Source organism: Leiobunum rupestre, chromosome 9 (assembly GCF_980474605.1).
Source record: "Leiobunum rupestre chromosome 9, qqLeiRupe1.1.hap1, whole genome shotgun sequence".
NCBI lineage: Eukaryota > Metazoa > Arthropoda > Arachnida > Opiliones > Sclerosomatidae > Leiobunum > Leiobunum rupestre.
Window position 1 is genome coordinate 21,316,919 of NC_143392.1, and position 16,660 is coordinate 21,333,578.

Here is a 16,660-nt window from a genome sequence, read left to right on the forward strand (position 1 = left end):
TTTAATAGAAGTGAGGCTTTTGGAATTTTAATAGGCTTTTGATTATTCAGTAATTATTGTATTGGAATTAAAATGAAAGGGTAATGATTTAATTAATTTAAATAGGAAGTTCGCTTTCACGTGTTTGCATGTGAAGGGTTAAATAGATTATAAATTTAAAAATGCCTAGTCGAAATGGAAATAAAGGTGTAAGCTTTGACGACAGTGACGAGCTAAGCACGCTAGGACTAACGTCGTCCGCTAATATTGGGCACGTGTTTATTATTTGGATAGAAATATTTCCAATACTTGACACTACGCGCCATTTTGTTTCGAGTCCAGTAATTATTCGTCCAAGGTGAGACTAGCACTCACATTGTCAGTAAATATTTTAGAGGCCGGGAGTAGTGGCGTACTCCTGTAATCCCAAGCGCCTGGGAGAAAGAGTTTGTGGATGGCCGTGTGAGGACGACCACCAATCCCCCAACGTGTGGTCGGAATACTTCCGCCACGGGTGTTCCCACCCTTGTCCCCACATATATATATATATATTTTAAAGAGCGTAAAGGTAGAGTTGACACACTTTTGGGTCTTATGTCGCTTTTGGTTCTAGACTATCGCGCCACGATTGGGTATTGGGTCATTCCATGACAAAACGACCTAGTTTTTTTTTAATTTTAACACCCGACCCCTTTCGATTTCGCCAAAATTTTGTATACAAGGTTTTTTGGGCCTAGGAAAACGATTTTGACAGTTTCATAACGATCGGTTCAGCCGTTTACGAGATACAGCATACGCGTTTTTTCAAAAGTTCGCCTTGACCCCCTAAATGTTTTCTAGTATATCTTATGACATAATTATCGCAAAATCACATGTAATACCTCATTTTAAAGACAATGCGCACCCTAATATGAATATTTAATCAGAGTTGTCATTTGACGTAAATGTCATTAAAATCTGGGCCTTTAAATAATTTGACCTTTGACCTTGCCCAGACACCTCAGTCGTAGGTCAACGATTTTAGCATTTTTAAAATTCCCACTATCGAATACATAATAATCACTCAAAATCTCAAAGTAATATTTGTAGTTTTCGAGATATTAATTTTTGAAATTTACCCCACCACACACAAAATGAAATACCAAAACCATTTATTTTTATAGTTTACACACCAATTAATTTTTTATTTACACAAAACAGCTTAAACTTCTTTATACATGGAAAAGGCTTTGGTAATTTTATTTTTATCGTGTTCTTTGATTTGGTAGCCTTTCGAATTTGGTAAACCTACAAGAATTTCAATTGCACATAGAACATTTTCACTTGACACCCAACTGCTATCGATCCTTCTGGGCCATGTGTATTTGTCCGAAATACCAGGGGGACGCAAAAAGTTTACAAAGAAGTCTCCAAACTCTTCTGATACTTCCTCAATTAATCCAACGTAAAGTTGGCCTTTGTAGACGCTGGCTTCCAAATTTCCCACTTTAAAGTTTTCAGCCTCTTGATTTCGAGTATCTGACAATTCTAAAGTCGAAACCTTAACTGTGGTTAGCGAATCGTCATTAGATAACGGAGAAACCATGATTTCATTTAACGATTTCGGAACGAATTTATGAAACCCTCGAGTTCCTTTTACTGTTATGGCTTTAGAAAACCTTTCTTTTAAAAGTTCCTTTTGTCGCTCAATTTCTTCGTTTTTAACATAGATGAACTTGATATTTTCGAAGTTTGATAGGCAGAAATTAAACATATCTGTTGGAGTCAAAATCTGTCCAGTCACTGGTCGCTGAAGACTGACTCTTGCTGTTTTACGCTTCACTGTTCCGCCAATTCCGTCACAAGGTCCCTTGCCATGAGATGTGGCAAAAAAATGCCATTCAGCGTCCAAACCAAAATCTTGTTTGTGGCAACAGAGATTAGAAAAGTTGTATTTGTTTTTATACTGTCCAGCACATCCATCCGTAAAATAAATTAGCTTTCTAACATTAGGAACATGTGTTTTTATATTTGGAATTAGATAAGTTAAAAAACTGTGAACAGTATTGGTTGTATGTGTTCTGGTATCACTGATAATACAAAAATTTAAGTGGTTAAGTTCTCCGTTTTCGACTAACCTGAAGTAGATTACGAAGGGATGCACTGTCGCTTGAGAATTGTCCCAATGGAACCCTTGTGCTTCGTCTTGAATTACGAAGGAATAGTTCTCCGCAAAATCACCGAGAACAATTACGTCACCAGGTTTTAGAGTTTTTTTGAGGTTTTTAAGATAATTAGATTGCGACTTAGATGTGTAATGATGACGCGTTAGTTCAAGTAGTTTAATGGCCAAAGAGTCGAAAAAGTTTTCAACACTCTCGCTCAAGGTCATGAGCTTTGTGCTGTCAGTTGTCACCCATTGCATGAACTTTATATTTTCAAAATCTTCTAAAAGGTTCGTTAAATATTCATTTTCAAGTAGACCATTTTTCCCAGGACAGTCCTTGCACACCCTCATCATACAATTCCTGTTTTGAGTGTCACACACGGTGAGCGCCATGAAATCGATATCACATTTTAAAGGACAAGGAGACGGTAGAGCTGATATCATTAGCTTGACATTTTGGTGATAGGTGCAGACACACACTGAATGTGTACCTGACGAACCTGCTAATACACACCAAGGTGGTCGTAGATAACAAAATGACGAAAATCCTAACGTCAAATCATGCTCTTCCTTGAATTTGTTATAGAGCTCTCTCAGGTTCAGCAGTACAAGCCTCTTTTGATGATGTTCTTTTTGACCTGTCTCGTGGTTTCTAACTGACACAAACTCCTTTTGTCCAGGTGTCATACGACTGTTATCGTCATTTTCGTAAAATTCAACGACCTTTGATTTAACGTTTTCGGTCAATATTAATCCCTTCGATTGTTTCTCTGGTAGCGAAAGAATTCCTTGACTAGATTTAAGATTCCTGCTTCGTTTGACCATGTATTCTGGTGCTCCAAATTCCTCCATTGTGCGTTGTATTCCAAATGGTGACAAGGTCAGGATCTGAAGCTTTTCGCCGTATGATGTCTTGGAGTTATTGAATTTCTCTCTCAGTTCGTTCAAAATATTCTCATATAATCGATGTTCTTCGAGCTTTCTAAAAACATCGTCCGTAACCATATTATCGTCTGTTTCATCAAGAGAAATTTCCATTGACTCTTCTAATTTGCGTTTCAATGAATTGTTCACAGCGTTTAACTTAGTCCTGCTTAGAATTGTTTTTTGGCGAGATGACAAACCTTCTGTACAAAAGTTAAAAAATATATGTATTTATATATGTATACATATATAAATTCTTTCAAATTGAATATATTTCTTACTTCTTTTAACAGGAGATTCTCCCAAGTTTATTAGAGTTTCGTTAACTGCCACTAAAGCTATAGCTTTGTCGTCTTGCGTCGCATCTCCCGATGAACAAGGTTGACTAAATGAAAAAGAATCGCTTTCTTGTGATTCTTGTGCAGTGTGAACTTCTGAAACGTCCAACTGTATTTGGAGTTCATCCTTTACTTTTTTTCCAGCAGACATAAAACACTGGATGCACAACTTATTTCCAGCGATAACTTCAATTCCTCGTAACTTTAATTTTTTGAACAAATCCAATGAAATAGTTTTTAGTCCACTCTTTCTTTCAGCGTCGTGAGTCCCAAAAGGATTCATACACTTCTTTTGACTCGTTGAATACCTTTTCATAAAAAGTTCTTCATGGTGACGACATATGTTTCTTATTTTGGACATAGGTATAGCTGTTCGGCTGCTAAGAACTAATTTGTCATCCTCGGACAGATGGTTGTTGATACCAACTGTTTTCGAAAGTGTTTGCAAATGACATTTACTACTATCTCTCCAAAACGAACAATTTCGATCCATTTCAGGGCTTTGTTCGAGAATATACAGTTAAATAAATTCTATTTCGCTACTCAATTATCGCTGTTAATATATTTAACTACTCAATTATAACTATTATATATTAAAAAGATATTAAAACATTTTTACGTTATTAAAAACGTAATCGATATGACTAAGAGCAATATTGGGTTTTCTTGAGATATCTAGCACATTTCCATTTTAGGGTGCAGTAAGATACGCTACAATAATATTGAACGCCAGACTATACTAAGGACAAGCAATTTAGTGATGTCTTCTGTCTACAGATAACATGCAAAACTAAAAATAATATGTAAATAACTCAACTTAATTTAAGAATTAGTGTATTTGATATTCTAAACTCAAAATTACCAAAATAATAATATTTTTAATTTATTTAGTAGGTCAACTAGTTTCGTGTATAAAATAGCATTTTCATTAATTTGAGGGGTAAATTTCAAAAATTAATATCTCGAAAACTACAAATATTACTTTGAGATTTTGAGTGATTATTATGTATTCGATAGTGGGAATTTTAAAAATGCTAAAATCGTTGACCTACGACTGAGGTGTCTGGGCAAGGTCAAAGGTCAAATTATTTAAATGCCCAGATTTTAATGACATTTACGTCAAATGACAACTCTGATTAAATATTCATATTCGGGTGCGCATTGTCTTTAAAATGAGGTATTACATGTGATTTTGCGATAATTATGTCTTAAGATATAGTAGAAAACATTTAGGGGGTCAAGGCGTACTTTTGAAAAAACGCGTATGCTGTATCTCGTAAACGGCTGAACCGATCGTTATGAAACTGTCAAAATCGTTTTCCTAGGCCCAAAAAACCCTGTATACAAAATTTGGGCAAAATCGAAAGGGGTCGGGTGTTCTGTGGCAGGCGTTTTGTCATGGAATGACCCTATTGAAGGAAGCGAGACATATGGTTATACTCCCTTTAAAGAGCCACACCGGCGTTTGAATTTACTACTTTCCCGTGCGAGCCCCGGAAAAAAGGCTGAAAAAATAACAGGATGGAGTTGTACCAGATTTCAAACGCCGTTGTGGCCCTGTAAATGTATAGCGGAATTTTCGTTCAAAGTGAACAATATCACCTATAGTTTGGCGGTCTGGAAGCCATGATTACAGCCCTGTGCGACGAGTACCCGGGAGTCCTGCGACGTCAACGTGAAATCTTCGTCGCGATTTTGGTCATATTCATTTACTTCTGTTCCCTGGCCACCACTACTTACGTAGGTGTTTTTAATTAATTTTCCATTCGTCCGGGCAAAATCTTTTTATGGAGAGGTTAGCGAACTGACCTATCTCTGTTATATAAAACGAAGTGCAATCCGTTCATCTGGTGGGATAAATAATGGGAAATTATCACTGTGTCTCTGTCGCCATCTAACGATGGCTAGAGGAACTAATATGATTTGAGCGCAAAATATGGTTGACCGAATCACTGCCTTCTAAATACTGACCTGGAGATACAAAAATAAAGGGGTGGAAACATCGATTTCCAAAAATTCCCTAGATGTCGCTCTCCCGCGGTAAATGAACGCGGGAATTTCGAATTTTTGGATAAATGGTAGTGTAAAACAGAATTAGATTTATATCATCTATTGCCGAGGCTTAGTTAAAAAATTGTGTCTAGACTACAATTCTTAAAAAAACTTCGGTGGATTGCAGATTCAACATATCATTTAAAAAACCCCTATGGTCTGCATTTCCAGGCCTAAGAAGGTAGTGACTGAATAAAGACTGTAAACTACGACATTTTAAAAATTTAATATATTATATAACTTATGTTTAAACGTAGGATATTATTAGTGTTATTACAAATACTTGAGAAGAAAATATATTTTTAAAGGTACTATAATTGGTTTTATATGTAGTTTGCGGTACCAGTATAGATGGTACTATAAGCCTATCATAAGCATTGAGTTGGGAATATTAATCTAGAGATCCAATCAATTCTGCTCCCCGCGAAACAAGTTTTTGAAAATTACGAATGTGTCGTCTCCTCTAAAATGACGAGAAAACGTTATCATATGACCCGTGGCGCCATCCATTATTTTTGAGAAAAAAAATCTTTTTGCCGGAAAACATAAAACATATTTTCAAATTGTTTTTTTCGTCACAAATCAGTGCTTATTAACTGCCTTCCCGTTAAAACGTCTTGCGCTATCTAGTATGGTCTTTTAATCATTGAGTTGGGAATATTAATCTAGAGATCCAATCAAATCTGCTCCCCGCGAAACAAGTTTTTGAAAATTACGAATGTGCCGTCTCCTCTAAAATGACGAGAAAACGTGGCGCCATCCATTATTTTTGAAAAAAAAAATTTTGCCGGAAAACGCGTCTTATTTGAACGAACCATTGAGAGATAGACGGCGCCACAGGTAGAATGATAAAGTTTTCTCGTCATTTGGGAGCAGACGGCAGTATTCCTATTTTTTAAAAACTTGTTTCGCGAAATACTGAAATCCGACGTTTTGATTGGACCTCTAGATTAATATTCCCAACTCAATGATCATAAGGTCTAGGCCAAATTTTTGACGATCAATTTCCCGTTATTAAGAGGTAGGTATTCAAAATCTGCACCTCCTAGTGGCTACGTTCTTAACTATGCAGTTCTGAAATAAATTTCGCGAACGTTTTTAAATCTCCGCCACCAGCCCTTAGCACCGTAGCCAAGGCTTATTAGCAATTTTATCGCTTTAAAACTTAAAATTAACACTTATATTTGCAAAATGATTAATAAGAACCTAAAACTGGCTATTAGAAATAAGATAACTTGTTTCTGAAGGTATTTATTTTTCATAATTGAGATTTAGACGCGTTTTGTGTGGCATTTATCAACCCGAGCGTGGCTGCTCTACCAAGTAAGAGAATATTTTAGTTGTAGAAATTTTGAAAAGTAGATGTCGCTACTGTCCTATCGTCGTACGTTAATTTTCTTCTCGCATGGACAATGCCGTCAACATGGGGCTTTATGATAGACCTTTACTTATGGGGACCTTACGATAGGCTTAAATTGGTACGTAAAAGCGCAATTACATTTGTTTCTCAGTCTGAGTCTGACGATCAAGTTGCACAAACAACCTGGGATAACGCTGACCTCTGCATAAAAAGATCCTGATCTGGGCCAAAATAATAATCACGCTCCCATTTCTACAGGGAGGCAATTACTTGGTGAATTTACTGGATTCGTACGGTACGGCGATGCCCCTGCTCTTCGTGGTCTTCGTTGAGTCTGTGGCTGTCTGCTGGTTTTACGGAGCCCAAAGATTCTCCGAACAGATCAAAGAAATGTTGGGCTTCAGACCTGGAGTCTTCTGGAGGGCTTGTTGGACTTGCATCAGTCCCATCTTCATATTCGTATAACCAGAAGTTTATAATATATCTCTTATCTAAGAAGTATCCATCTAAACCATCAAAATGAAACGTCAATTTGATTTGGGTAAAAAATCCACGGCGGTGTTGATTTTTTACGGCAGTGGCGGCGTGAAGGGGTAAAAATGTTATCCCCGTTAAAAAATGTTTTTTAAAAATAAAAATGTTACGTACAAAATTCCAAACAAATTCAAAAATTCGGCGGCGGGATTCAAAATTTAAAGGCGGCGGCGGCGGCGCCCGGAAGAGAGGATTGCATGGTGGCGGCGATTCGGCGACGGCGGCGTTGGATCGGCGGCGCTATGCTCTACTTGTACCTTTACAATCTTTAGACAGTTACCAATGGCCGCGAATTGCTAACCAAATCGTGTAACGTTTGAAAATTTTACCGCTTGTATTATTGCGACTAAAGACGTAAAATGTAACAGGTAAATTGGATAGGGTTTTTTACTGATTGATTGCCTCGTGATCTGTGACGTAGAATAATGTCATGCTAGCTGATCAAAGGCGGGGCTTAGCTTTGACGTATAACTACATTAGCAGTATGGGGTGATAGATACTTCTGATATATCTTAATTATAGGGCATATAGCCATAAGTAACATAAGTACGATAAGTATGACCATTAGCAAAAATGATCACCAAACTGATTTTCAGGTTTATTGCTCAGTTATAATAATAATCAGCTAAGCCTAAGTCATCGAGCGACTTTTAAAGCCATTAATTCGGGTGGCTGGGTTACAACGCGTAGGAGGGTGGTGTAAAGCCCTTCATGCCACGCGAGCAAACAGCTTCCTACACTCACTATTACCGTTAACCTCTACATGTTTTTATGGAAATCGTAAAACCCCTTTAACGAGTGGGGAGAGCTGTGGTTCTGAGTTTTCACCTAGTGCTACAAGTTGGGATCGGACCCGGTTACTCTTGCTGCGAGGCGAAAGTGCTAACTACTCAGCCTCCCCAATCAAAGTTTAGCTCTTCATAGACCCCCCTAGTGACTAAATATGCCCAAGGCGAAATACACTACACCATATACTATATAAAATTATAAATATTTTCTTTTCTTACCATAGAGTAGTATCGCTCTGTAGATTTGGGCTATGGCCGCCATTTTGAGGGCAGTTTTTTATCTATAGGAAAAAGCATGGATGACGTCGACATACGTCACGCCGATATTACTCTATGGTGAATTAATATTGAATTTACTAATGAACAAGAGATCTGCTACTTCATGGTTTTATTTTTTCAAACTCGGAACTATTCCTTTTGCGTTGAGTTTGCAAGTTATCTCCCCACGGGATTAAGGGGTTTTCCCCGAGCTCTTCGGTTTCCCCTTCCATAAAAACTTGTTGAGGTTAACGGTAATCGTTAGTGTAGGGAGCTGTTGGCTCGCGTGGCATGAAGGGCTTGCCACCACCCTCCTACGCGTTGTAACCCGGTCACCTGAATTTATGGCTTTAAAAGTCGCTTGATGACTTGGGCCTAAGGTGGTGCCTTGGGTAATAGCCTAGCTGATTATTATTACTGTTATCATTATTACTCAGTTCGGTCGAAATCGGAGATTAGCGAGTGTCAGGGTCGAAAAAAGGTCTGGTAAGAAAATTAGCATTAAAACAAGTGTCATACTTATATTAACTATGTTACTTATGCTATAACTAACAATGAATTTCCAAAAAGGTTTCCCATCCATTGGCTTGGTTTTTCCTAACGCCCTAACTAATTTCGATTAAATTGTAAGCTTAAAATGACATAATATTGATGTATATGTTTTAGGCGATATTTGTGGCAGCCATAGTGGAGCATAAAGATCTGGTCTTGGAAGGTTACGTCTACCCCAAATGGGCCATTATAGTAGGCTGGTTACTGACTTCATCGGCCCTTATGTGCATACCAAGTTTCGCCGTCTACAAGCTTATCATCACACCTGGAACTTTCATGGAGGTAAATGTTTTACTAAAGTATGACAAAGTAGGTTGGGATGGCGGCAAAATAGATAACAATAATTATTGAAATTATCTTAACGCAAATGGAAGCCTCAAAGAAAATCCCTTGAATGCGTTTCTGTATTAAAAATTCCCCGTAAAGTGTCGCCCCCTATCGTTGCAATAGCGCTAAATATTTTAACTTTATCTTTTCAAAATTTCTTGGAAGAAGCATGCATTTGCCTAGGAAAGTTCATCTGATTTTAATCACCAAAAGCATAAGTGTATAATATTGTTACATAAGTGTGACACTTCCAATTCTTCACATGCAAAAAATTTACTGAGAGCTATTCGATGGGCCGTTTTGCGTCCGCGTCACATGCCGCCCTTGAAAGCGCCTCGCTAGGGGGATATTTTTTCTTGTGATGACGTCACTTCGTTACTAGCTCTCAGTAAAATATTCCCCAAAAGTGACAAACTTATGGAACAATATTATAGACTTAAGGTCTTATCTATGTTTGCTTTTGGCATAAGTCTATAATATTCTTTCATAAGTTTGTCACTTTTGGGGATTTTTTATTGAGAGCTTGTAATGAAGTGACGTCATCACAAGAAAATCTCCCCCTAGCGAGGCGCTGTCAAAGGCTACGTGTGACGCGTTAGCGAGCGGACGCAAAACGGCGACGAAGCCCGTAATGCAGTCTGTCTTGTGAATAGCTCTCAGTAAAACTTTTGCATGTAAAGAATTGGAAGTGTCACACTTATGTAACAATATTAAACATTTATGCTTTAGGTGATTAAAAGCAGACGAACTTTCCTTGGGAAGCATGCTTCTTCAAAATGTTTATCTGCTGTATGTTTTAAAATAAATAAACTTGAACAAAATATTGTTATTTCAGCGTTTACGCCTAGGTCTGAAACCAGAAGAATTGGAGGTGAAGAAAACAGATATAAAATGCAAGAGTCTGAGTGGAAACAATTTAGCTAGCGTGTAAAATTAAATGAGACGAATTAGAAGCTGTTGATTACGAAATTTAGCTTCCAGCCCCCCTTTTTTATACGGAACTGCGTACTTTTTAATTTATATTTGTTGTGTTTTTAAGTGTTCACCGTTGAAAGTCAATAATTAACGTTAAATTATATATATATATTGAAAAAAAACTTTTGCGAATTTCCCGAAAAAGGAGGAGAAATTCTAGCAGCTGTACTTGTACCTGAAGCTTTTGCACGCTAATAATTACGATAAAATAAAAGTATACAAAACGCTCAAAGTAACGTTGTCGCGACGAATTATAAGCAATATATAAGCGTTGATTTTAATTTCAACACCTTAAGCCTTGGTCTTTGTTACGAAACGCATATTTTTTAAACAGTTACTTGTAAATTCTATTTAAAAAATATATGATATTAAGGTTGGCGCCCATATACTTATTTAAGTTTGATTCTATCAGCCCAACGATGAAGTTTAGATCTAATAGGCTTGATTGTTGGACAAGCCTCGGCTTAGCTCAAGAGGTTGTTAGTTCTTGAATGTTACGGGTCCGTGTTGTGAAAGCGTACCAATAACTTTCGCCAATGTATCTTAATTATAAAGTAGAAACCAAGGCTTAGTCGCTTACTAAGCCTCGGTTCGCGCGTTATTTTATGTTGTTTGTTAAATTGTTATACAAAAATTGTCAAAATGTGTTAAATATTCCGAAAGAAATGTAATAATATGATATAAACTTGTGGAAAAACATTTAATTGTTAAGCCTTTGGTTTTGTATCACTCTGCGGGTTCCAGTATGGATTTTTCATTGAATATTTGGTAAAGTTTGTCTTCCAGGGCTTTATTAGTTCCCCGTAGGCCTTTGACAACTTTGAAAGACCAGATGAAGTATTCCCGGACGCGGTTTTCGTCCCAGTTCTCGGGGGTGGTGCGGCAGAGATCTCGTAGATTGTACAACTTGTCGGCTAACTTGACCAGTTTGGCGGCGTGGCTAGAGTGCGGGGCGTGGACAATCTGAAGGCGTTTGCGTTCCTGCTTCTCCAGCGATTTGTCGTCCGTTACTTCGGCGACTAGGTCTCTGACTGACTTGCCGAATAGCCCTTCAATCTCTTCGAATGTGGTATCCGTGTCTTCCACGGTATCGTGCAGAAGAGCGGCCTTGAATGGAACAGTCCTTTTTAGAAAACTAGTACTTAAAAATTAGTTGCTATAGTGAGTTGCAGGCTAAGAAAGACAAAATATATAGTACAGTCGGCGCAAGGATACCTCAGACCATTTCCGGCCAGTCGACTGCGCGTAATTTAAATTTGACCACTTTACAGTCAATTTCAAATTTCGTGAGTTTCATCGTTTTTTCGCGCCATCTAGGAACCGAAATTGGCATATATTTTTTAATTTCATGTTGTCATGAGTTTAATTACTGAATGCAGCTAAAGAAGGTTCGATAATTGAAGCTCCAAATATTTTAAATAGCCCAAGAGGTTACTATAAAAAGCATGATAAAGGTTTATTGTTAACAAGTAAAGAGAAAAATATAATTTTAAAACAACGTTACCCCCAAGAAAGCGTGGTAACTATTTTAAAAGAAACTGCCGATTTAACTGGTAAGACGTAGAAATAAATTTACAAAAATAAATAATTATACATACTATTTTATATTTAAGAATGATAGGAATGCCTTATCTATTAAATTTGCTCGCCACCACAATTATGAAATTAAAAAATAAAGATTCCAATTTCGGTCTCTAGATGGCGCTAAAAGACGACAAAAAGAGCAAAATTCGAATTTGACCGTAAAATGGCCAAATTCAAATTTCGCGCGGTGGAATGACCGGAAACGATCTGAGGCATCCTTGCGCCGATTGTACTATATATTTTGTCTTTCTTAGCCTGCAACTCACTATAGCGTCTCTAAACTCTCTATTACCACCCCAACGAAAGTTCGTCTGCTTTTAAATCACAAAATACCATTGAGTTGGGAATATTAATCTAGAGGTAAAATCAAAACGTCGGATTTCAGTATTTCGCGAAACAAGTTTAAAAAAAAAGAATACTGCTGTCTGCTCCCAAATGACGAGAAAACTTTTATCATTCTACCCGTGGCGCCGTCAATCTCTCAATGGTTCGTTCAAACAAAGATAATAAGACGCGTTTTCCGGCAAAAAGATTTTTTTTTCAAAAATAATGGATGGCGCCACGGGTCATATGATAACGTTTTCTCGTCATTTTAGAGGAGCCGGCACATTCGTAATTTTCAAAAACTTGTTTCGCGGGGAGCAGATTTGATTTTATGATTTTATCTCTAGATTAATATACCCAACTCAATGCAAAATACAAACGTAGGCCTGGGGCAGGGTTGGACTTAGTTTTTTTTAGTAGTCAGCCTGACCACGGCCAACTTATTCGCCGAAATTCCACGAACCAGGATTTTCTCGCTATAAACTATCGGCGTTACAGCACCACACTCGTTTTTATATTGGCTTCAATGTAAAAACTATTCTAAAAATAATTTTCCGGTAGGGGCGCTCAACGCCAAGAAATATTTTTGTTCCCAGGTTAAAGGGGCTCCAAAGTTCGGTGGCAAAATGTGTGTAAAGTCAGTAAAGTGCGAAATTTACGGTTGACTCTGCCCGCCTCTGCCAAGGCCGAGTGAGGGGTTGGGGGGAAGGAAAAGCATGCTCAATTTTCTTTTTTTTTTTGCCATCGAGCTTTGGAGCCCCTTTAACATAGAAATTTCAACGAATGGGTTGAAAAGTTGGCTGTGGCATGACTAGTGAGCCTCCTATCTTAATTTATTTGAGTAGTCACTGACAAGTGGAGGTAGAAATAAGGGTTTAAAAACAAAAAGGACAGCCTATCCAACATTTTGCTTTACCCGTCAGAATTAAAATAGGAGATTATTATAACTTGAGTTACGTGACTTGGGCCGATCACAATTTTTTCACAGAAAGTCTTTGACTAATTTAAAAAAATTTCATTGATAATATTATAAAATGACGCATTAATTTGAGATCGATATTCTGAATCAGTCTCAATCATAACTTGTATGAGGTGCAATGGACTCTCTGGACTCTTGATTTTCTACAAGCGAGTTGAGATTTTTTTTAAATAAAACGGGATTGATGAATGGTGAATTTATGATACGTCATATTCGCCATTATTAATGAATATTTAGGTAAATTGTTTACTAGTGAATCCCCAGATTTCGATTAATTTTAGTAGTCAAATGCCGCGACTAGTGCCTTATGTCCAACCCCGGCCTGGGGCGCGTCAAAATTCTAAGAAGTAATTCTTCTCTTGAGAAGAGTAATTTTTCTCCCCGTGAGAACTCGCTAAAAAGCGTCAAATGAAAACAGATTCTTCTCAAGATGGCGGCTCACGAGAATGCCACGCAGAGTTGGGCAAAACTCGGAGTGAATTTTGGCGAGTGGTATTTCCCCACACTTTTCTCATTCCACTCACTCCCTGAAAAGATTTTCCCACTGTCCCTATCTGGTGGTTTGATGGGGTCACTGGAGCCTTTGGGGGGCTCCATACCCGGCGTTCTGGGTCGTTGGGCTCTTGGGGGCGATCCACACCCGGTGTACTGGGTCACTGGAACCTCAGGGGTGTTCCATACTCGGCATTCTGTAACCTACTGAGGAGGGTAGTTTGCAGTGGAAGAGGAAGTCACTCTAGTCCTCAGCTGAGCGAGGGTGGGTTCCGGGCAGCCCATGGTGTCGCCTTTTGTTGGGCCATGATGAGGGCGTTTGTTTGCTGTATGTGTGGCAGTCACGATGGCTGTCTCACTGGCCGAACGTTGTTTCGCAAAGCGCACTTTTGTCCCGGCCTGGTTAGTTTCGTAGGCCGCTGTAGTGCTTAAGGCGGAGCAGCGGGGTACAAAAACATAGACTTATGTCCCTGAAAAGAGTGAAGCTAGTCAAGGTCGACTTTTTCACTCTGATCGGGTACGTAGTCTAGATTCTCTTTGCTCTGATCGATTTTCAGATTTTCAAGGCTATTAAAAGACGGCGGGAAATTTGAATTTATATTTAATTTAATGACTTTACTGGAGAGCGTGGTGCCATCTATAAGCGGCAAAGAAGGCTAAAATGTACTTTTGGGAACGAATTTAAATTTCCTGCCTTAATTTTTAAGTTTCCCGCCAAGAATACGAGTGAAATTGATGACCTTGACCACGGCCAACTTTGATCTCTCGCGCTACAGAATAGCTTTTACATTGAAGCCAATATAACAACCGAGCGTGGCGCTGAACTCCTACACGTTATAGTACAGTTTATAGGGGGAAAATCCTTGCTCGCGGAATTTCGACGTCGACGAATGTGTTGGCCGCTGTAGCGCGAACAGCGCGTGATCAAAGTTGGCCGTGCCTTGACAAATCTCACTCTTTGGGGAAGAGTGCACTCGGAGAGTGAGGAAAAGCGAGTGAGAAAGAGGGAACATTTTTAATTAGTTCCACTCGCACTCTTGAGTGAGAGTAAAACTCTAAAGATCACTAGCGATTTTGCGCATGTCTGATCCCACGAACGTTGTAAACTAAGCCTTTAATCATAATAAATTATTTTTACACAATTTCACAACAATATATAAAGGGAGAAAAAATTTGATTTATAATTTAAAAGGAAATATGTCATTAACTTACCATTCTGTATTATCTGAAATTCATTTTCTTCAACAAAAATATCATAATGTTTATTTTCTTCAGCATAAAGTAAACTGATTAGAGATTATTAGCTGCCATTTTTATTAATAATTTCCCGCTCTTTTTGATCAAGTCAGAATGCTTGGAGTCACTTCCGTTGTAAAAATAAACGTTTTAACAAATTTGCGTGAAACGGCAGGCATGTAGGAAAATGGCGAAGACGCAAGCGTTCTAGGGGTGGAGACTATAAGTATATGTGGCAAATTTCAGCTTATATCTCTTTGCTAAAATATTATTTTCCTTTAAGGATTTTAAATTTGGTTACAATATAAACCAAGACAAGAAACCCACAAACGATACAAAATTTATGGATTTTCCTATCTTTCTACTAATTTGTAGTAGTCAGGAAGAAACGCATGGATAAAGCTACAAGTGTCATACTTATTTTAGTATATTACTTATGGTCTCATGTCTCATATACAATGATACACAAAGAACGTGGCGAAATCAATAAATAATTAATTTAATGATAATAGCTTGGATTAATTATAGTATTGCCTATACGAGTACGTGAAATTGTGGCAAATTATAATACAAAGCTAACACATTCTCACAAGAAAGGTAATAAAATATTAATAATATAACTCATTTACCTGAATAATATCCACGTCTGTGATTCCCCCTTCTTCTACAAGAATATTTGCCACTCCTACAATACACAGAAACAAAATTAGCGCCAAAAAATTTGAATAGAAAAATATAGATGACGCTAGTGTAGTGCTTACCGACTGGATGATTTATATATGGAGTTTTCTCGGGGTCCTTTCTCCTCTGATTTTTATGTTTGATGGCCGCAAAGTTAACACACTTGACTAGAACACTTACTAGCTCATAAGAATCCATAATTTACTGATCACTGTAATATAAATATAACTATTTATTACTTTATAAAATATCTCTCTTGTAAAACGATCTCATCGACGTGACTTATGAAGTTGTTAATCTGGGTGAAAAATGAAAATTGAATTATTGCAGACAAAATAGCAGACACCCGTTATTGATTTTAAAACAAGGCCAACTTAAATTGAGTACGGCCGACTTACTACTATGGGGGTAAATTTAAATTTATGGAAAACCAAATTTATAAACGATTGAGTATTTCAATATTATTATTGTTAGTAATTTATGAGGTAACTTATTTAAAAAATTCAAAATAAATTGTAACGTGAAATACGAAACTTAGATGTCGCTAGTGTAAAGAAACGTTAGATCTTTCAAATAATCAATAAGCCCGGTACATTCTCATATTTCTTCATATTTTATTGATAACCAATATCTCCAATAAATATTTATTATCTTGGTTCCAATTTTTAAATTTCTTAAATTTCTCGTTTTTGTTAATAACGTTCTCTTAAATCATTAAACTTAAATTTTCGCGTGCATTGATATTATCGGAAGTATCTAATATCGTCTTACGAAGTATTCTAATGTTATTAACTTGAAACATGTATCTTCGCAGGCTCTCGTTGTATTTAACAATAGAGTAATGGCAGTGCTACGTCATACGACGTCACCCATGCTTTTTCTTATTCATAAAAAATTCGCGCCCACAATGGCGGCCATGGCCAAAGCTACGGAGTGCTACTACTCTATAGTGCGGGGTGAAATATGGTCTACAAATAAGTATACATCCCTACGCAGTGTAATGTTTACATTTTACACCGCAAAGCCAAATAATACACGCAGTTAATTTTAACCCGTAATGCGATGTATACATCCGCGTTTTTGCTGGGAAATTCTTCATCATTGAAATGTAGCGTCCATCCTCTAAAAGTT

General features: G+C 37.5%; 2 protein-coding genes across 2 annotated transcripts in view; one reads left to right on the forward strand and one right to left on the reverse strand.

Moving 5' to 3' along the window:
* SerT (Serotonin transporter) overlaps positions 1-10,920 on the forward strand; it is a 43,382-nt gene extending 32,462 nt beyond the window's left edge. The window contains exons 8-11 of the mRNA XM_090159457.1: positions 4,996-5,127; positions 7,058-7,258; positions 9,046-9,213; positions 10,094-10,920. Coding sequence (XP_090015583.1) covers positions 4,996-5,127; positions 7,058-7,258; positions 9,046-9,213; positions 10,094-10,189 — 597 coding nt within the window. The 3' untranslated portion in view covers positions 10,190-10,920. The remainder of the gene's footprint in view (positions 1-4,995; positions 5,128-7,057; positions 7,259-9,045; positions 9,214-10,093) is intronic.
* Mesh1 (Metazoan SpoT homolog-1) lies at positions 10,915-15,839 on the reverse strand. The gene is made up of 3 exons (XM_090159460.1): positions 15,610-15,839; positions 15,478-15,533; positions 10,915-11,340 (listed from the first exon to the last, which is right to left on the reverse strand). The coding sequence occupies exons 1-3, from the start codon at positions 15,725-15,727 to the stop codon at positions 10,960-10,962; spliced, it is 555 nt and encodes a 184-aa protein (XP_090015586.1). The 5' UTR covers positions 15,728-15,839; the 3' UTR covers positions 10,915-10,959.
* Between the last annotated feature and the right edge of the window lie 821 nt (positions 15,840-16,660).